The sequence below is a fragment of the Natrix helvetica genome (genome assembly GCF_964273705.1).
Source record: "Natrix helvetica genome assembly, chromosome: 15".
NCBI classification, from domain to species: Eukaryota; Metazoa; Chordata; class Lepidosauria; order Squamata; family Natricidae; genus Natrix; species Natrix helvetica.
The window spans coordinates 6,575,671-6,594,910 of NC_138565.1; the positions used below are offsets into that span (position 1 = coordinate 6,575,671).

Sequence of the window (19,240 nt, forward strand, 5' to 3'; positions counted from 1 at the left end):
GCTGGGGCTCGTGTTCCGGCCGGGACTCTATTCCCAGCAGGGCTGAACCCGGCAGTGCAAAGGCGGGGAGCGGAGAGGCGGTTGCGCCGCGGCCGAGGGAGGACGGGCACCATGCGGGCGGCGGCGGCGGCCGGCACGGCTTTGCAAGGGCTCTTCGCCGTCTACAAGCCGCCGGGGATGCACTGGAGGGCGGTGAAGGAGACGGTGCGGATGCATCTGCTCAAGGGTGAGTGGCTTCCTCTCCTTCCCCCTCCCCCGCTCGCCTCCCTCTCCCCGCCACCGGAGGCGGCTGCCACCCCCGGGAGGCCTCAGCTGGGTGGCTTTCTTGCAGACGTTTCGTGACCTAGCTAGGGAACATCATCGGTGCTAGAAGGGAGTGGGGTGCGGGGAGGAGGAGGAGGGATGAAGGAGGAAGGAGAAAGGGGGGAGGAGGAGGACTATGGGATCCTCCTTCCTCTCTGAGCTGGGTGGTTTTCTTGCAAACCTTTCATGACCCAACTAGGGAACTTCATCAGTGCTACAAGGGAGTGGGGGTTGCTGGGAGGAGGAGGAGGAAGAGGAGGAGGAGGAAGAAGAGGAGGAGGAGGACTGCGCGGTCCTTGGTGCTCTCTGAGTTAGGTAGTGTTTTTACAGACGTTTCATGACCCAACTAGGGAACATCATCAGTACTAGAAGGGAGTGGGGTGTTGGGAGGAGGAGGAAGAGGAAGAGGAGGAGGACGACCATGGGATCCTTGTTCCTCCCTGAGCTAGGTAGTTTTCTTACAGACGTTTCATGACCCAACTAGGGAACATCATCAGTGCTAGAAGGGAGTGGGGTGTTGGGAGGAGGAGGAAGAGGAAGAGGAGGAGGACGACCATGGGATCCTTGTTCCTCCCTGAGCTAGGTAGTTTTCTTACAGACGTTTCATGACCCAACTAGGGAACATCATCAGTGCTAGAAGGGAGTGGGGTGTTGGGAGGAAGAGGGGGGATGAAGGAGGAAGGAGAAAGTGGGGAGGACGACGACTATGGGATCCTCGTTCCTCTCTAAGCTTGATGGTTTCTTGCAGGCCTTTCATGACCCAACTAGGGAACATCATCAGTGCTATTAACTGATGGTGTTATTTTGGGCAATGAACGGTTTGCAAGAAAACAGGCACGCTCAGAGGGCAACCGGGACCCCTCAGATACATAATACGCCCTTTCCCAGGTGTTGAGAACATCTGGAGGGCTTCAAAGAAGCAGAACGGATGGCTTTAATCTTTATCAGGGAAGCTTTTATCCCAACCAGATGTCCAGCCCCTTCCTTCCTAAGAGGCATTTAGCAACAAAAAAATGGGATGCGTTGCCAGAAAAAAATAAACAAGAGTTTGAAGAATCCTTAAAGGTCTTGTAAGTCCAACCTTCCGCTCACATGCTGAAGTTGAAAGTTCGGAACAATTCAGATCTTGCCGTTTGGGAAGAGGGGATAAGAGAGAAAATAAAAACAAAACCTGGTTTTGTTTTCTGCTTTTCAGACTTAAACGCCTTAAAGCGCCCGGAACCCCGTCAACAAATATGCTTTCAACCCACCATGTCCGAAAAGGAGGAGGAGGAGGAGGAGACCGGGAAGGAACTGACCCTGAAGGTCAGCCAGGTTCCTATGTTGGCTGACCATCCTTTAGGTAAGATGACGTGAAGAGGATTTGTGGAAATCGGGAACAAAACCGGATCGGGAATGCCACCCGCCCGAAGGAGATAAACGTTGTTGTAATTTGTCAAGTCACTTTGGCTGAATGTTTTTAGGATGTGAAATCAATCTAGCCAAACGTTTGCAAAGTTTTTGGCTGGTTGAGGCTATTTGGCACCTTTAGAAATACTTGGGCACTTCAAGGGGGAGAAAAAAAATTAAATAAGGTAATTTTTATTTTCTTTCTTTTTGCTTTGCACAATGCAAGCATCCTTCCACCGTTAAAATCCGTGTTGGTTTTTTTTACAATGCAAGCATCCTTCCACCGTTAAAATCCGTGTTGGTTTTTTTTACAATGCAAGCATCCTTCCACCGTTAAAATCCGTGTTGGTTTTTTTACAATGCAAGCATCCTTCCACCGTTAAAATCCGTGTTGGTTTTTTTACAATGCAAGCATCCCTCCACCGTTAAAATCCGTGTTGGTTTTTTTTACAATGCAAGCATCCTTCCACCGTTAAAATCCGTGTTGGTTTTTTTACAATGCAAGCATCCTTCCACCGTTAAAATCCGTGTTGGTTTTTTTGCACAGTTTCAGGACCAGTTTTCACGCAATTAAGTGTTGGAGTGGGCAGTCATCTGGATATGAAATCCTCGGGAGTTTTGGGTAAGTAAAAGAAACTCTAGGTATTACAATTCCTCGGGAGGATGGGCTTGATCAAACTTAGTAGCCAGCTTTTAACTGGGATATCAGTAGAAGAACAATCTTCATCCTTTAACCATTCCTTGCGGGGTGGAGTGGGCAACTGAATGGAGCTATCAAGAGTGCTTAGTGGCCGGACGCTCTTCCTGTTGCCAATGTGGAGTTTTGTCTGGCAGATGTATTCCCATTGTGAATATACAGAGAGAGAAATACCTGCCTCTACCTAGGATCGAACGCGCGGTGAGGCGAGAGCTCCACCACTCTATCGTCAGAGATACAATATTCTCCTGCAATTCATCCGGCTTTTAGACACTTTTTCCGTTAACCGGTTAGGAAGGGTTTACTCAGCTTCGTTGGATTGTTAGTTTAGCTTCTCCCATCGGGGGCTTATCCAGAATTTTTCTAGGATGGGGAAATTGCAGTTTTGCACATTTTCGTGTGTTTGTGTGTTGCACACTTTGATGTGTTTGTGTGTCTCCACTTGGACTGTCCAGTGTTCTGTGCGATTCTTTCTGCCCAGATTAATTTGAAGCCAATTTGATCTAGAGCCCATTGAGAGGGAAGCAATGGGAGTGTTTTAATTCTCCGTTGTTTTGCCTTCTGCGTTTTACTCCATCAGTGCTCGGCGTCGGTTGGGGCAACAGGCTGCTCAAAAACTGGCACAACGCACATCTCACCAAGGTAAGCCGTCCCTTCCATTTCAGATGCTTAGGGTTAAGGGGAGGATATGAGCTGTGGTGGAGCAGTGGTTAGAATGCAGTTTCGGCTGCTAGCGGTTTGGTAGTTCGATCCTGACCGGCTCAAGGTTGATTCATCCTTCCATCCTTCCAAGGTGGGTCAAATGAGGAGCCAGATTGTTGGGGGCAAGAGGCTGACTCTGTAAACCGCTTAGAGAGGGCTGGAAAGCACTGTGAAGCGGTATATAAGTCTAAATGCTATTGCTGTCTATCTCTATGCCTGCCTGCCTCTATCTGTCTGCCTGTCTGTCTGCCTGCCTGCCTGCCCCTCGGGGAGAGGGAGCGGTTTATAAATTTAATAAACTGAAACTGAACTGCCTGCCTACCTACCTACCTACCTATCTATCTCTATGTCCATCCATCCACCCACTCACCCACCCACCCATCCATCCATCCATCTCTATGTCCATCCATTATAACCGATTAAACGAAATAACAAATGTATAAGAATGACAAATGTAAAGAAGAATAGCAACCGTGTGAATGTACACTTAAAATGGTATGTAAGAGAATTAAAAAAATAATAATTGAAAGGGGAAAAAAAAAAGGATGCTTTCCTTTTCGAAGGCCTACACCGTGAACGGCTCCTTCGGCAAAGCCACCGATGACTTCTCGGACACAGGCAAACTGATTGAGAAGAGCACCTTTGGTAAGTGGGCTTGTCCAGAGGAGCGAAAGGGACACGCGTTACAGTTGGCGATTTTTCCATATTGGGACTTTTGGAATTGCTTTGGGAAAAGACGGTGGCGCGTGTGTGTGTGTGTGAAACCAGAGGAAGGGAAACTTAACCCTGCTTGTCTCCCTTCTTCTTCTTCTTCCTCGGAGATCACGTAACGCGGGAGAAACTGGAGCGGATGGTTTCGGTGATCCAGGGATCCAACCACAAGGCTCTGCTGCAGTGAGTGTCCAGATTGCAGGGACCGTGTTTGAAAAGGGGCGTGGGGTGTGGAAGGGGACTGCCCGAAGTTAGGGATGTTCCAGAAGAGAAAGGATCTTAAAAAAAAAAGGAGAATATTTGTAGCTCAGTGTTAAAACAAGGGGTCCTTGGTGCTCAAAGAGCTTGGGGGGTTTTCTTGCAGACGTTTCATGACCCATCTGTTGTGGCCTGCAGCAAATTCGGAGAGTGAGGAGGTTGGGGAGGAAGATGGGCCAGTCCTGGAGGCTGGGGAAGGCTCTACGTTGGAGGCAGAGAAGGGGTCGAGGCCGTCTGGCAGTTATCAGCTGCCTTCGGAGTCAGACATCAGTGAGGCAGAAGAACAGCTGGAGCCTGTTCCCAGTGTGCGCATGCGCAGAGTTGCCAGACGAAGGAAACAGTTAAAGAACAGGGGTCCACTTGGGAGTAAAGCCACAGGGGGACGATGAACGGCCCCTCCCAGAGGAAATAAAAGAGGAGCGAAGGGGGAGTGGAGTTTGCAGGAGACAATTAGTTCGCTTCATTGGTTCGTGACTCTCTGAGACTCCTTGCCAAGTTCTGCAGATATGTCCTGGCAGCTCTCCAAGCCAGAGAAGGTCTGTGACCATAAATCCTCCCTCGAAAGACTTTGCTGGATGTGAAGGAGCAGAATTCACAGCCAATTGATAAAAGGGGTTTTTGTCGGGACCAGGAGTTTGCTTCAGGCTCTTGGGAAGCCTCTAAGTAACATCATCAGTGCTAGAAGGGAGTGGGGTGTGGGGAGAAGAGGAGACATTTCATCACCCACCTACAGAACAGCATCAGTGCTGGAGGGGAGTTGGGTTTGCAGAGAGGAGGAGGAGGCGAAAGAGGAGGGGGAAGAGGACTGTGGGGTCCTTGGTGCTCTCTGAGCTTGGTGGATTTCTTGCAGACGTTTCGTGACCCATCTAGGGAACATCATCAGTGCTAATGATGATATTACCTAGTTAGGGTAATGAAGTGTTTGCAAGAAAACAAACTAACTCAGAAAGGATTTAGATGGCCCGGGGGAGGAGGGGGCATCCTTTAAAATCTCCTTTCCGCTCGAGGATTGATAAAACAAACTCAGCCCACTGAGAGCAATTTCCCAAACTGAAGCCCTGAGGTGTGGTGGACTTCTGGGAGAATTTCTTAGCCAAAGAATCTATACGGTGCACGGACGTTTTAGACCGCTTCAATTTCCCGCTGCCAGCCGCTTGGTAGTTCTTAGTTTAGGAACCGTAACCGATCCAGGAGTTCACGGCGGCAAGTCCCTGCAGCCGTACGACCACGGCCTCGCGGGACCGGATGGGAAGCCCCCGCTGTTTTGTTTACAACGGTCGTTAAGTTGAACGAACGCAACCGTCGTAGAGCGAAGGCGTTTCTGGGCCCGGAAATAAAGGAACGAAACACCCAAAACGGACAAAAAAAACCTGGCTCAAAATGGCCGCTCACTTGCCCGCAGGATGGCGCAAACGGGCGCATCCAGGCCAGCCGTTTGCCAAGGGCCCAAAATGCGTAGCTGGGACCGAGGCTGTGTACCGCGCAGAGATTGTAACTCTGAAAACGGGTCGTAAGCAGCTCTTTGAATGTCCGTTAAGCGACCGGTCCGTAAGTCGAGGACTCGCTATCTAAAACCCACAGAAACGGGCTGGAAGGCGCGAAGAAGGTTGGCCCCCTCACCAACCTCCTTCTGTTTTCTTCGCAGGCCGCCTCTGTCCCTCGGCTTCCTCCCGCGCCGTCTCTACAGCCGGCCCAAAGAGAGCGAGAAGCCCGAAAACCCTGAGCCGCTGTGCTTCACCAAGAGCCCTGCCAATCCTCGACGGTGGAGTACGCGGCAATCCATGGGCAGCGACCAGCAGCAGCCCCTCTGGCGGGCTATGCTGATCAACTTGAGCATCGCGCTGCTCCTCCTCTGGTGCATTTTGCGTCCCGAGACGGAGGCCGACCGGCGGGCCGAAGAATTCTTGCAGTTCCTGCAGATTATCCCGCAACAGGAGCAGCCCCCTCCCGACCCTTCGGGAGAGGATGAGAAGAAGCCGTAACTCGGACATGAGGAGGATCAGGAAGCCTGCACCCGGGCAGGGATGGGCAAGGCTTCCCATCCTTCCTGGCCCAGCTGCTTGCCCGGGGGAAGAGGAAAATGATCGATGGCGGTTGATAAGAGAGAAGGCCGAGCTCAGGAAATGGCTCTTAATCTAAAATTAAATATAACTATACCCAACTTGGGCGAATTGTGAATTGAAGTGGACTATTTTTGCGCCCCGAGGTGGACCGGCGGGCCGAAGAATTCTTGCATGGCCCCCCAGTTTATTTAAAAAAACAAACAGTAAAAAGGAGATTGACTTCCCCCAAATTTTTCTCAGTTGGGGGATGAAGCTGAAGGGGGGCAAAACACCATATATATTTTTTTTGGGGGGGAAGGGTGTTTTTAATGAGGTTTTTAGAACAGGAGTGACTTTCGCAGCATGTAGCATAAATAAAATATTCCTATGTTCGAACCGAGTGTGGACTGCGGGGTGGGTCAGTGGCTAAGGCTGAGCTTGTCGATCAGAAAGGTCGGTTCGAATCCCGAGTGCCGTGTAACGGAGTGAGCTCCCGTGACTCGTCCCAGCTTCTGCCAACCTAGCCGTTCGAAAGCACGTAAAAAAATGCAAGGAGAAAAATAGGAGCCACCTTTGGTGGGAAGGGAACCTGCGTTCCGTGCACCTTCGGGCGTTGAGTCACGCCAGCCACATGACCACGGAGACGTCTTCGGACAGCGCTGGCTCTTCGGCTTTGTAACGGAGATGAGCACCGCCCCCTAGAGTCGGGAACGACTGGCACAGGTGTGCGAGGGGAACCTTTCCCTTTTGACAATCGCCTTTCCAGCAAAATGTGCACACGGGAAAAACAGAAGCCCAACACACCTGGGGCCCACCAGTTAGGGAAAGCATGCTTCTCCCAACATATACACACCCTCGTTGCAACCCTTAGGCTCTTGGCTCTCCTCCAGAAAATTCCAGAAGGAGCTCGTTCCAATGTTAATGCGGCTTTGTGTTGCACTCAAATTTGGCACGATAAATAAGGAGAATCACGAGTCTTCAGCGTTATTTGGTTAAGTTAAGCAGAGTTTTCTGCCGTTTCTGGACAGGGAATCCAGGATCTGGGACGGGGGATGGGAATACACACAATTATTTTTGGGATATCTATGTCACCAATGCGGATAGTCCTTGATTTGGGACAGAATTTCCGTCGGTAAAATAAGATGGCTAAGAATCGCGCCCACGCTTACGTCCTTTCAGCCAGGGTTGTTAAGCGGAACCACTGCAGCTGTTAACTGTAGTCATTCGCTTAACGACTCTGGCTAAAAGGACGTTAAAATGGGCATGATTCTTAGCCGTCTTATTTTACCGACGGCTGCAATTGTTAACCGCAACCCTCTTTCAATCCAGAGGTTTGGAAAGAAAAAAAAATGCAGAGAAGTATACTCAAATCCGGCAACCGTTCTTTGTATGTTTGAGTCCCGGAGACTAAAACATAGGAAGGACGGTTTCAGGATTTGGGCATGGCTAGTCTAGAGAAAAGAAGGACTAGGTTACGATACGATAGCAGTCTTCCAATGTTTGAGGGGATGCCCCCGAGAGGAAGGGGTCAAACCATTGGCCAAAGCACCAGAAGGCAAGACAAGAAACAACGGATGGAAACTTATCAAGGAGGGAAGCAACCTAGTAGTAAGGAGAAACTTCCTAACAGAGAGAACTATTAACCAGTGGAACGGCTGGTTGTTAAGAGATTAGACAACTGTTTTGTCTGAAATGATATAGAGTCTCCTGCTTGAGCAGGGGGTTGGACTAGAAGACCTCCAAGCTCCCTTCCAGCTCTATTCTGATTGATTGATTGATTGAAATGATTGATTGAAATGGTCTAAGGTCTCCTGCTTGAGCAGGGGGCTGGACTAGAAGACCTCCAAGGTCCCTTCCAGCTCTATTCTGATTCTGGAAATGACACCGGACTCTCAGCGGCGCTGGGCAGCTCACCCCAATTATAAAAAGACATCATAATAAAAATTAACAAAGCATAAAAAGATATTTTCTGGTCCTAGCCAAAACTCAGGGCCCTATTTGACCGGTGATCGGTGATGAGGCGATAATGTTGATAGGAACATGAGTTAAAGCAAATACGGGTAGTCCTCGATTTACGACAGTTTAGAGACCGTTCAAAGTTACAACGGCATCAGAAAAAGCAACTTATGACCATTTTCACACTTACGACCGTTGCAACATCCCTAGGCGTCACGCCATTGACATTTGGATGCTTGACAACTGGTTCATATTTACGACTGCCGCAGCGTCCCGAGGTCACGTGACACCTCCCTCCCCTTTTTGTCCACCTTCGGACGAGCAAAAGCCAGGTTCAATTAACGACGGTGTTACTAACTGAACCGTTGTGGCGATTCACTGAACGAATGTGGCAGGGAAAGTCGTAGAACGGGGGCAAAACGCGCTGGACACGTTTCTCTTAGCAACGTAACATTTGGGGCTCCGTTGGGGGGAGGTCGTACGTCGAGGACTTCTCGCAAGCCTTGATCCCGGACTGACTTTTTTTGCCAACTAATTATGCTTCTGTTTTTGTTTTTTATTCTCATCCCTTCCCAGATGGGCTAACTTGGACCTGAAAACGCAAGAATCTTATGAGCTGGCGGTCAAGGGTTTAATTCGCCCCATGGTTAAAAGCCCCCCTTTGATCACGGCAGTGCGATGCCTCCGTTTTGAGCCGCCTGAATTCCAGCTGGGTACGAATCCTCCTCTCTTAGTGGCCTAGAGGTGGTAGTGGCCAAAAGTTTGGGAAAAAGTGTATTATTGAGGTTGGATGGCAAGTTGCCGTACCGTGGTACCGTACAATTACATATCAATGGAATAACTTTTATGAAGGATTGGCTGTTAGGATAGCAGTGCTAAAGAAACAAAAGTGAAACACGCAGAAAAAAAATGAGGTATACAAAAATTAAAATGAGATATACAGTACCAAAATGATCACCACGTCAGTTAATACCGTGTTTCCCCGAAAATAAGATGAGATCTTATTTTCTTTTGACCTCCAAAATAAGCGCTTTGGGGGGGAGGACTTATTATTTTGGAGGGGTGCAGGAGGCGGCGAACGTGGTCACCTCATGGCTGCTGCCGCTGAGTTGCAATATTTGGGGGGAGAGCTTATTTTAGCGCATGTGCTCAAAAGCCCAGTTTTGGGGAGGTCTTATTTTCGGGGGAAAAAGGGTACTTAGTTGGGTAACCTTTAGCATGAATTATGGCCTTACAATATCTTCCCGTGGAGTGAACCGAGACTTAGTTCTGGATCTGTTATAATGTCAAACCAAGATTGAATGATTGCTTCTGTTAACTTGGTTTTATTAATGGGTCGCTTCTGATTTAACAAGTTTCTTTAGCCAGCTCCATATATTTTCAATTGGGTTAAAGTCAGGGCTATTTGGCTATTGCCAAAACAAGATGACACCTGATTGGCTCTCTAAACACTGGTGCTTGTTGGCTACAATCAGGTGAAGTAAAGCTACCTGATATCAACCTAAGCAAGTTGCGCTTCCTTTTCCCGGTTATTTGGCTATACCTTTTCACAGAGTACGGATAACTGAACAAACTTTGTTGCATTACATTCTTGATTAAATTATCTTTCCATTGATATGTAATTTTATGGTACTACTGCAAAATAAAATGGTGTTATTAGCCATCCAACCTCAAAAAAATACACTTTCCACAAAAGGTTTCCACAATTTTGCTGAATATAACTGCTGAATATAACTCAGCATTGGCGACAGGAAGGGCATCCGGCCAGTAAACACTCAAGTCCAGTTGCCTGGACTCCACCATGCAAGGGATTATGGGATCATTAAAAGGTGATGATGAGGGCCTTTTCTCTTAGATTAAGGCAGACTGGCGCCCTTGTTTTATTTAAAAATAGGAAATTAAGCTCCGGAACTCTCTTTAAATCTTTAAACTTTGTTCCTGCATCCCCAAACTGAAAAAGATAGCTTTGGAAGAAAGGAATGAGCGGTGGGTTGGATAGCTAGCGGGGATGCTGCAAAACTAATCAGCATTGGTTTAGAATTAATCCGTGTTTCTCAATCATGGCCAACTTTAGAATGTCTGGACTTCAATTCCCAGAATTCCCCAGGCTGGGGAATTCTGGGAATTGAAGTCCAGACATTTTAAAGTTGGCCACGTTTGAGAAACTTTGATGGAGACCTGGTGATTCTTCATTTTGTCCACTGTACTGAATTTTCAACATCAAAGGAAGGTGAAAATGCTGCGATTAAAGGCAGAAACTTTAACCTGCTAAAATTCAGTCCAGAAAATAAAAACTGGGCCAATAAGAATGTCTTTTATTCAAGAGTATAAACCTGATCCAGCAGAATTGCGCTAAAAAAAGACAAAAGAATTGGAGCTTTCTGTAAGATGCCTAACGGCTTAAAGATTGCCGTATTTTTTGGAGTATAAGACACACTTCCCCCCACATCCCCAAAGAGGCTGAAAATTTGGATGCGTCTTATACTCCGAATGTAGCTTTTTTCAAGCCCCAATGGGGCGCTAACAAGTGAAGCGATCTTCCCTGCTTTTCTCACTGCTGCTCCCTCCAACGATCAGCTGTGCTTTAGAAGCTGTTTTTTTATCCTCAACGAGGGGATAAAAAGCACGCACACGCGCTCAAAACCAGAAAACGTATGTGCTGAAGCTGACCAGACTAAGGACGCTAGTCAGACGAATACGTGGTAGGCAGGATTTCCCCCCCCCCTATTTTCCTCCCCAGTAACCAAGGTGCGTCCTATACTTTGAAAAATACGGTGTTTTTTTCTTAGCCAGGCCAGCCTGAAATTATTTTAATAAACCGGGGGAGGGAAGAGGTTGCATTAGAGACACATTCAACTCTCCAGGCAGTAATTGTGAATTACAACTTGAAGTTTTGCTGAGCTTTTGGGCTTTCTTCCTTGCCTTTTGTTAGAAATTCACTGCTTGCACGAGACCACGCAGTATCTCCGCAAGGTCGTTCACGAGATTGGCTTGGAACTGAAGACCACGGCGGTGTGCAGCCAAGTGAGGCGGGTGCGGGACGGCGCCTTTGTGCTGGAGGACGCCCTGCTGAGGACGCAGTGGGACCTCGCGAACATCCAGCGGGCGATTTTGCAAGCCCATCAGAAAGTAAAAGCTGAACTTCAAAACAGCCTTGCACACCGGAACGCTGGGGCGGAGGATCGTGAAAGGGACCGAATCTGAACCAAATCCAGAATTCGATAGGAAATTTGCCAGAGTTCTCAATTGGGGGGAGGGGGAGGGGGAAACCATATGAAACATCCCGGGATTCCAATTTTTAGTTTGGATCAGAAGCTTCCACGTTGACTTGTTCCTCTCTAAAACTGTACACAACGTGCCAAGGATGTTGCAATTTAAGAGACGGAGAAGGGAGGGAGGGAGGGAAAGAGAGAGGGGGAAGGAAGGAATGAAGGTGAGAAAAGGGAGGGAGGGAAGGGAGGGAGGGAAGAAAGGAAGATGAGAGGATGGATGATTAAAAGAAGGAAGGACATGATAGAAGGGATGGATGATTAGGTGGAAGGAAGAAAAAAAGGGAAGGAAGGAAAGAAAAGGGAGGGATGGGAGGGAAGGAGATGAGAGGATGTATGGATGATTAAAAGAAGGAAGGAGATGAAAGGATGGATGGATGATTAAATGGAAGGAAGGAAGGAAGAAAGAAAAAAAGAGGGAGGGAAGGAGAAAAAAGGATGGATGGGAGGGAGGAAGAGAAGGAAGGAGATGAGAGCAGGGATGGATGGGTGGAAGGAAGGAAGGAGATGAAAGGATGGATTGATGGATGATTAAATGGAAGGAAGGAAGAAAAACAGAAAAAAGGGAGGGAAGGGAGGAGAAAAAAGGGATGGATCGGAGGGAGGGAAGGAAGGAGATGAGAGAAGGGATGGATGGAAAGATGGATGGATGGATGGATGGAAGATAAGAGGATGGATGGATGATTAAAAGGAAGGAAGGAAGGGACACTGTGCCCAGATCCAGCACAGCAAAATTAGTTGTTGTGGCTGAAATAGGATATTTCAAAGTAACAGATCGTTACCACAGTTGTGTATTTCAAACACCAACCGAATTTCTATTAAAATAAGCTATTTTTGTTTCTTCCTACCACAGAAATAAACATTCTTAGCAGATGTTGCTTACTAAATGGAACTCAAAAGGTCTGAACTAGTTTTTCAAGGTATGCCCACATCTGTGCAATGCAGCGTCTGGATTCTAACGCAAAAAACACACCCCTTTATCTCAGCGTCAAGAGCTTCCACCGTCTCACAAACGCTTCTGAAATTCACTTCCAAGCAAATAACGTGCCACTTTTATACACAACTGTTGTTTGCGCAACACGCTCCAAAGGAGCGGAGTTCCCCCCGCTGTTTTCGACAGCCATGTTTGAGGAAGCCTAGATTTCAGATCGTAGTTAAAAAAAATTGTGATGATTTGGAGAGGATTCCACTTTCCAATCCAGCTCTTTTTGGAGGAGGAGAAAAGGCTGAAACTAAATGGACCTAAGGCTGAAGGGACTTCCATTCAATCACACCCGAAGCATTTACACAACTAATACAACCTTTCCCCCCCTATTTTATGGCTTTATATTTTAGCCTGGTCAACCCTCATAACAAATGGGACATAATTAACAATTCCTCAATCCAGGGCAGCTTTCTAGAATTCTGCAGATATTTATATGTATGTAGAAATTTTTGTTCTGTCCACCTCAAAATGGCAGTAATAAGCCCAACAGCGTCTCCATCCATTAAATGGTTATTATTATTTTTTCCTCCCCAAATTAAAGCTATTGTTTCCAGGGGGAATAACGAATTTAACAGCGGTTGCCTTTTCACCACGTATTATATTTCCACATTCTAAGAGGGGGGGGGGGTGTCAACGTTTTACATTCCTCCTAATCATTAAGGTCCAGGTCAAATTCAGGGTAGAGATCTTTGGTGGTGACGCCCCTGATTGCAGCTAGGAGAAAAAAAAAAAACACAAAGAAGATTGTGTAAATGAGGGCGGAAAGAGAAAACACAAACAAGACAGTAATTGCTTCCGTAAACTCTCGGTAATTGGAAGATTAGTCAGATTAATCTGTCTGGCCTTCGGGTGCTTTGGAGAATAGCTTGGCCTCCTTCTCCTCTCTGTGGCAGCCCCTCAAATATTGGAAGACTGCTGGTCCTTCTCTTCCCTAGACTAGCCATGCCCAGTTCCTGCAACCATTCATCATATGTTTCAGCCTCCAGTCCCCTCATCACCCTGGTTGCTCTTCTCTGCACTCTTTCTAGAGTCTCAACTTCTTTTTTATAGTGTGGTGACAAAATTGGATGCAGTACTCTAGGTGTTAAAATTGCTTGAATTTGCCTTGTGGGTCTGGGGCAATTAAGACAAACTTCCAACTGTTTTAAAGTCACTTCCCCCAACAGCTGCAAGTCCAGATGCTGGTGTGCATCAGCTACCAGGCGGTGAAGGACGATGCTAAGTTATCTAACGGAGAATGTTTATAGTTAAAATATATATATACCTCCACACACTCAGTACGGTTCTATATTAGTCCTTACCCAATCTGCCTAAAAGCATTTGTGCGGCGTCTTTGATCTCGTTGTATTCATGAAGCAGAGTAATGTGGTTTTCCAGTTCCTCCAGGTTGTATCCTCTGGGGGGAAAAAACAACAACCCCAAAATCAGAAAAGTCAAGACAAACCAGATGTGTGATTCTTAAGAGCTGCTGGAGGAGGAACAAGATTTGAGAAAAAAACATGTATGACTTTATTTTATATTTTTCTCCTGCCTTCTAGTAACCCCAGCCTTGCTTAAATTAATAACATGTACCAACCCCATTCCCAAGATACTGGAATTCTAAAATATTCCACTTTATTCATTAATCTCTGGCAATCAGGTTGTGCTGGGATCATTCAAAGGTTCTCCAGAGGCTAAAATATATGATGAACGGTTGCAGGAATTGGGCATGGCTAGTCTAGGGAAGAGAAGGACCAGGGAAGACAAAAGAGCAGCCTTCCAATATTTGAGGGGCTGCCACAGAGAGGAGGGGGCCAAGCTATTCCCCAAAGCACCCGAAGGCCAGACAAGGAATAATGGATGGAAACTGAACAAGAAGGGACTCAACCTAGAAATAAGGAGGAACTTTCTGACAGTGGGAGCAATCAACTCCCAAAGAGAAGACAAGTTGCCTTCGGAAGTTGTGGGAGCTTCATCACTGGAAGCTTTCAAGAAGAAACTGGACTACTATCTATCAAAAATGGTGTAGGGTCTCCTTGGGTGGGAGATGGACTAGATGACCTACAAGGTCCCTTCCAACTCTGTTAATCTGTATCTTTGTGGAAAACAGCCTCTCACAAAAACACAGACTGCACAAGAAAAAGAGGGTTTTTCGAGAAGAAGGTTTGGCCTACGTAAATTAACTCAACTTTCCTCCTGAAAAAGTTACTGTACTTGAGCTGCCACTTCTCACCCACACAATACAGCAGTTTGAAACAGATGTCTTAGTGTACGTGAAACATGTATAAATACACACTCAGTCTTGAGTTGTGCTATTTCCTGATCCATAGCAAGCTCCTTGCATTTTAGCTCTTCGACTTCGTGATGCAAAATGTCTTTATCGGGAGGCTGACAGCTCCTCGGAGGAAGAACCTGTTGCACAGAGAAAGACAATGCTAAACATTTTTTTATGATTTCAGCACTGGGGGTGGGTGGGATGCCAAGAGATTTTAGAATAGCTTCAGTGCTATCAAGGTGGGGTGGGGGGATGAACACCATAAAGACAGAGCCAAAATCTACTCACCCCTATTGGGGGGGGGGAGAGAGAGAGAGAGAGAGAAAGTAAGTATATATGTGTCTGTGTGTGTGTGTTGTATTTGTGCTGATAAATAAAGGGAGACTAGTATAGATCTATTTCAAGCTATTTAGCTCTCATCAGCTAGCCATACCCTTACTGGGATTTGAACCAGTAAGGGTATGGCTAGCTGATGAGAGCTAAATAGCTTGAAATAGATCTATACTAGTCCCCCTTTATTTATTTATCAGCACAAATACAACACAAATATAAAAAGGCAACATTAAAAATAAAAATATGGTTTTCTGCCTGGATGGTTTTCTGTAATGAGCCGAAGGACAGAAAGGGGGAGTAGTGAGCTCCCTCCCATATTTGGGCATACCAGGGGTTGTAACACACACACACACACACACACATATATATATATATATATATACACATACACACACACACACACACACACACACTTTCTTGGAGAGAGATATATATCTCCATACTTTTTACTGTAAAAATGTTATTCCACCATCTCTCCAGTTTTCCTGATAATATCAAGACTGTCAAAATAATAATTTTTGCTTTATAAAAAAAAAGTTGAGATTCCAAGCCATCTTATTTACAAGCAAAAGATTTGCCCATTCTGCAAAAAGATTCGTAACCTGCCCTACTCACTAAAAATCCCACCCAACCAATTAATATCTCATGGATTTACAGCTCAGCGTTTTTTAAAGAAAATTAAAACAAGAGTCTCCAAAAGATGTTGATTTACCTTTAAAAAATTGATAGGATTGAGTTTTCTGATTGCAAATAAAGATACAGAGCCAATCAAGACGCATAATCTTATTTTGACCTGTTGAACGCAACTTTTAGTGCTACTTGGTTTACATCTAGGATCCTGGCCATGTATCAGAATCACCTGCAGAGGTTATTTTCAAGGAATCTGGACTACAATTGTGATTTCCAAAATTGTTTCCTACATTCTTAGAATGTCAGATCCATTTAATCGATGCACATTCCATAGAGGGATGAGAAATTTGATTTTACGTACACTTACCGGAGACTTAAAGCTTGCATTACAACTTCTCCTGGCTGCTTGAGGTGTCCTGAATTTTTAAAAAAGAAAGACGATCAAGAAAAAAAATTTAAAAGCTCTTCAAAGGAGTCAGGACAAACCCGAATCCTCAGGTTAGCCAAGAAATGAATGAACGTTCAGGATTTAAACCATTCTTACCTCCATATTAAAGGTTTGGGGGAGATTTTCCCCCTTAATCCCAGGTTATGCTTGCCCCCTTGATTCAAAGGGGATTCATCTTCTTGTTTAGCTGGAATATTTCCCAAGCCAGTGGTAGAACCGCAATCGGGAACAACTTCCTTTTCCTTCTGCATCTGATGATTCATACAGTTGTCAGGAACAGAAAGAATAAATTGATTTTTGCAGCTCACAGCCGTGGGTCATTCATAAGCATCTTGTTTGCTAGGGTGAGGTCCAAAAACGGAGATTTATTTCCTGCGTAGACTGTTCTGCCAAAGATGTAAAACGTAAAAAGATTGCAATATTTTGAAAATCGTAATGATTCCAAAATAAAACATCAGAAAACAATGGCCAAAATACAAGGGACTAAGGGTCCAGCAAGGCAAACAGACAAAAAACAACCACCACCACAAACAGAAAGTCAAGTTCCTTCAAGAAATTGCAAGGCAAGCATCATACTAAAAACCAAATTTAGACTTGTTAAACTAGGAGTTTAGTGTTGGGAATAATTGGGAAGTTTTGGAATAGTAAAGACATCCATGTTAAGGTGGTGCTTAAAAAATCCATGAAGGATTTAATGCTGGTTAAATCAATATTATGGACTCCTTAATTATTAGGAGAAATGTTGCACCCTCACACTAGTAATAAAAACAAGTTATTCAATGAATTTGCTGCCCAACGTCCCCCTTTTCCATTTAAAATAGAGCTAGAAAGGACCTTGGAGGTCTTCTAGTTTCAGCCCCCCTGCTCAAGCAGGAGACTCTTTCAGACAAGTGGCCGTCCAGTCTCTTAACCGAGACCCTGCCTTTCTCATTTTTTTTTCCAGCAGTTTCGTTTGCATTTGGAAAAGCACCTTGGAGATTCAACCCAGCCAAATAATTCTGCCATGCTTTTTGCCACGCAAGCTGCAGGCTAATGCAGCTTGGGCTGGGTCTTTGCAGACCCGTGGAAGCTCAACTCCAGGAAGAAAAACATGTTCTTTGAGGAGATCCTTGGGTGCGGCAACCTGATTACAGAATGACTCAGTGGGAAGCGACCTGAAGCACTAACTTTGGTGCTGCCTTGCCTTGGTTAAGCTAAGCCAGCTTGCTCCGAATTATTTAGAGGGGATTCCGAGGCTGTTGGGGAGGGGGGAAAGTTCAAAAGGGGGAGTTTTCAATGCTGTGAAGATGCACCTCTCGTCTCCCACCTTTGGAAAGCAAAAAACCACCTGCCGATGATTCGGCAAAACCACACACTGTACATTTAATTAATAATGATAAAATTGCAGAAAGCAGCTCAGCAGGTTGGGCCTGATATTGCAAAAATGAGTGTTTTTTTCCCCCAGCCAAGATCAGCAAGCAGCTTTCTTCACAAAAGCTCTTGGTTGGGGGGGGGAAGTTATTACAAAGCTGCAATCTTCTCCCCTAATGTTAGCCCAACCCTCCCCCCTTTCAGGGCAAGGGGACTCCAGCTCCCATTTCTCTCCTAGGGTCAGGCTGGGAATGATGGGAGCTGGAGTGGGGGAATCCAGAAACCCCCACAGCCCAAGGAAGAGCTCTGTTGAATTTCCAAGCTCCTGCTCTGAGGATGATGGGCGAGGTGGCTCCAACCTCTGGGTAACTGCTGTCTCCCCGCTTCCTACCATCAACCCCAGCTCCCATCATCCCCAGCCTGACTCTGTTGGACTTCCCCTGCTGTTTCACTTTTTTTTCTCAAAACTTTTTCATTTTTTCATTTTCATACAAATAACCACCTATATACCATTACATAATCAACACTATTTTGTATTATTCAATATTAATACAAATACAATAGTAGAGTTGGAAGGGACCTTGGAGGTCTTCTAGTCCAACCCCCTGCCTAGGCAGGAAACCCTATACCGTTTCAGACAATTATATTATGTCAATTCGTCTTACCATCAACCCCCAAAGACTATCATGCTCTCCATACACCGTATTTATACCCTATTGATCACTTTCTTCTCCTTCTCTCTTCCTCCCTTCCCTCTGTCAACCTTCTCTTCTCTACTTCCCCTTCCTCTCTCCTCCTCCCCTCGCCTCTTTCCACTCCTTCTTTCTCTCCTTCTCTTCCCCCCTCTCCTAACCCCTCTCTTCCTCCTCTTGTCTCCCTTCTCTCTTCCACTCTCTTCATCTCATTTGCATGATGTATTTCAGCATCTGAGCGGGCTCCATTTTATGTGGATGGGTGTTAGTAATTTCATTTCAATAAACATCTTTCATATTAATAATTTTAACAAATATCCTCCTTTTAAAAAATATACATATGCAGCAATTATATTTTTAACCCCACCCCACCACTCCAAACTTATTTTTTGGCCAAAGTGTGGATCTGATTACAATTTCCAGCTATTCTCATCATAATATTGTATACTCATACATCATTACATGCCCCAAATTTTTAGCTCTCTCTATAATCTCTTTGAGCCTTTTTTATCCTCTTTTTTTTTACAAAATCCTTTTTCATTGCATTCTTATATATCAGAAGAAAGGAGCACAGAAAGATGGAGATGAAGAAAAATAAAAAGATATTGTAAAAAAAATGAGATTTTCCACTCAAGCTCAGCAAGCAGCTTTCTTCACAAAAGCCCATGGGTTTTTTTTTTTGGGTGGGGGGGTTATTGCAAAGCAGCAACCTTCTCCCCTAATGTTAGCCCCCCCCCTCCACCCTTTTAGGGCAAGGGGACTCCAACTCCCATCTCCCTCCTAGAGTCAGGCTGGGAATGATGGGAGCGGAGTGGGGGGAAACTCAGAAAGCCCCAGGAAGAGCTCTGTTGAGCCTCCCAAGGATGATGGGCGAGGTGGTTCCAGGCTCTGGATAGCTGCGCCCCCCCTGCCCTCCCTCTCCACCAACCCCAGCTCCCATCATCCCCAGCCTGATTCTTGTTGGGCTTCCCCCCGCCGTTTCCCTTGAGATTTTTTTAAGTCTTTTTTTTTAAAAAAAAACCTTTCTCATTGCATCATTATACACCAGAAGAAAGAAGAAGAAGCGTACGTCAATGAAGAAAAATAAAGAGAGTTGCCACAGCAGTTGCGGCCATTACAGGCGGAAAGCAGAGGCGCGCGTGCGCGCCATACCGACGCGCCTGCGCGGAAGCTACAGCGGGCGCGTCTCGAGCGAGGCCAGCTGGGCGCCGGAGGGGCGGG

At 46.0% G+C, this 19,240-nt stretch overlaps 2 protein-coding genes across 3 annotated transcripts; one reads left to right on the plus strand and one right to left on the minus strand.

Moving 5' to 3' along the window:
* The first annotated feature begins 4 nt into the window (after positions 1-4).
* TRUB2 (TruB pseudouridine synthase family member 2) lies at positions 5-12,746 on the plus strand. Of its 2 annotated transcripts, XM_081967171.1 has the most exons (8): positions 5-226; positions 1,499-1,645; positions 2,240-2,314; positions 2,970-3,031; positions 3,655-3,736; positions 3,913-3,985; positions 8,635-8,771; positions 10,991-12,746. In XM_081967171.1, the coding sequence occupies exons 1-8, from the start codon at positions 112-114 to the stop codon at positions 11,260-11,262; spliced, it is 963 nt and encodes a 320-aa protein (XP_081823297.1). In that variant the 5' UTR covers positions 5-111; the 3' UTR covers positions 11,263-12,746. The 2 variants fall into 2 exon arrangements, with proteins under 2 accessions (XP_081823297.1, XP_081823298.1); XM_081967172.1 differs by lacking the exons at positions 8,635-8,771; positions 10,991-12,746 and adding an exon at positions 5,706-6,498 and having other exon boundaries at positions 8-226.
* A 144-nt stretch (positions 12,747-12,890) lies between these two features.
* On the minus strand, positions 12,891-19,184 carry SWI5 (SWI5 homologous recombination repair protein). The gene is made up of 6 exons (XM_081967177.1): positions 19,089-19,184; positions 16,074-16,358; positions 15,897-15,945; positions 14,588-14,703; positions 13,614-13,708; positions 12,891-13,026 (listed from the first exon to the last, which is right to left on the minus strand). Exons 2-6 carry the CDS (start codon positions 16,238-16,240, stop codon positions 12,962-12,964), a joined length of 492 nt encoding a protein of 163 aa, XP_081823303.1. The 5' UTR covers positions 16,241-16,358; positions 19,089-19,184; the 3' UTR covers positions 12,891-12,961.
* Between the last annotated feature and the right edge of the window lie 56 nt (positions 19,185-19,240).

Bases quoted from the DNA above. Each gene is read 5' to 3' on its own strand.
- TRUB2 (XM_081967171.1), top strand. From the start codon at position 112: ATGCGGGCGGCGGCGGCGGCCGGCACGGCTTTGCAAGGGCTCTTCGCC. The intron at 1,646-2,239 runs GTAAGATGACGT...TTTTTTGCACAG, and splicing joins GTTGGCTGACCATCCTTTAG to TTTCAGGACCAGTTTTCACG. The intron at 3,032-3,654 runs GTAAGCCGTCCC...TCCTTTTCGAAG, and splicing joins ACAACGCACATCTCACCAAG to GCCTACACCGTGAACGGCTC.
- SWI5 (XM_081967177.1), bottom strand. From the start codon at position 16,240: ATGAATCATCAGATGCAGAAGGAAAAGGAAGTTGTTCCCGATTGCGGT. The intron at 13,709-14,587 runs GTGTGTATTTAT...TTTTCCCCCCAG, and splicing joins ATAGCACAACTCAAGACTGA to AGGATACAACCTGGAGGAAC. The intron at 13,027-13,613 runs GTAAGGACTAAT...TTTTTCTCCTAG, and splicing joins AATGCTTTTAGGCAGATTGG to CTGCAATCAGGGGCGTCACC.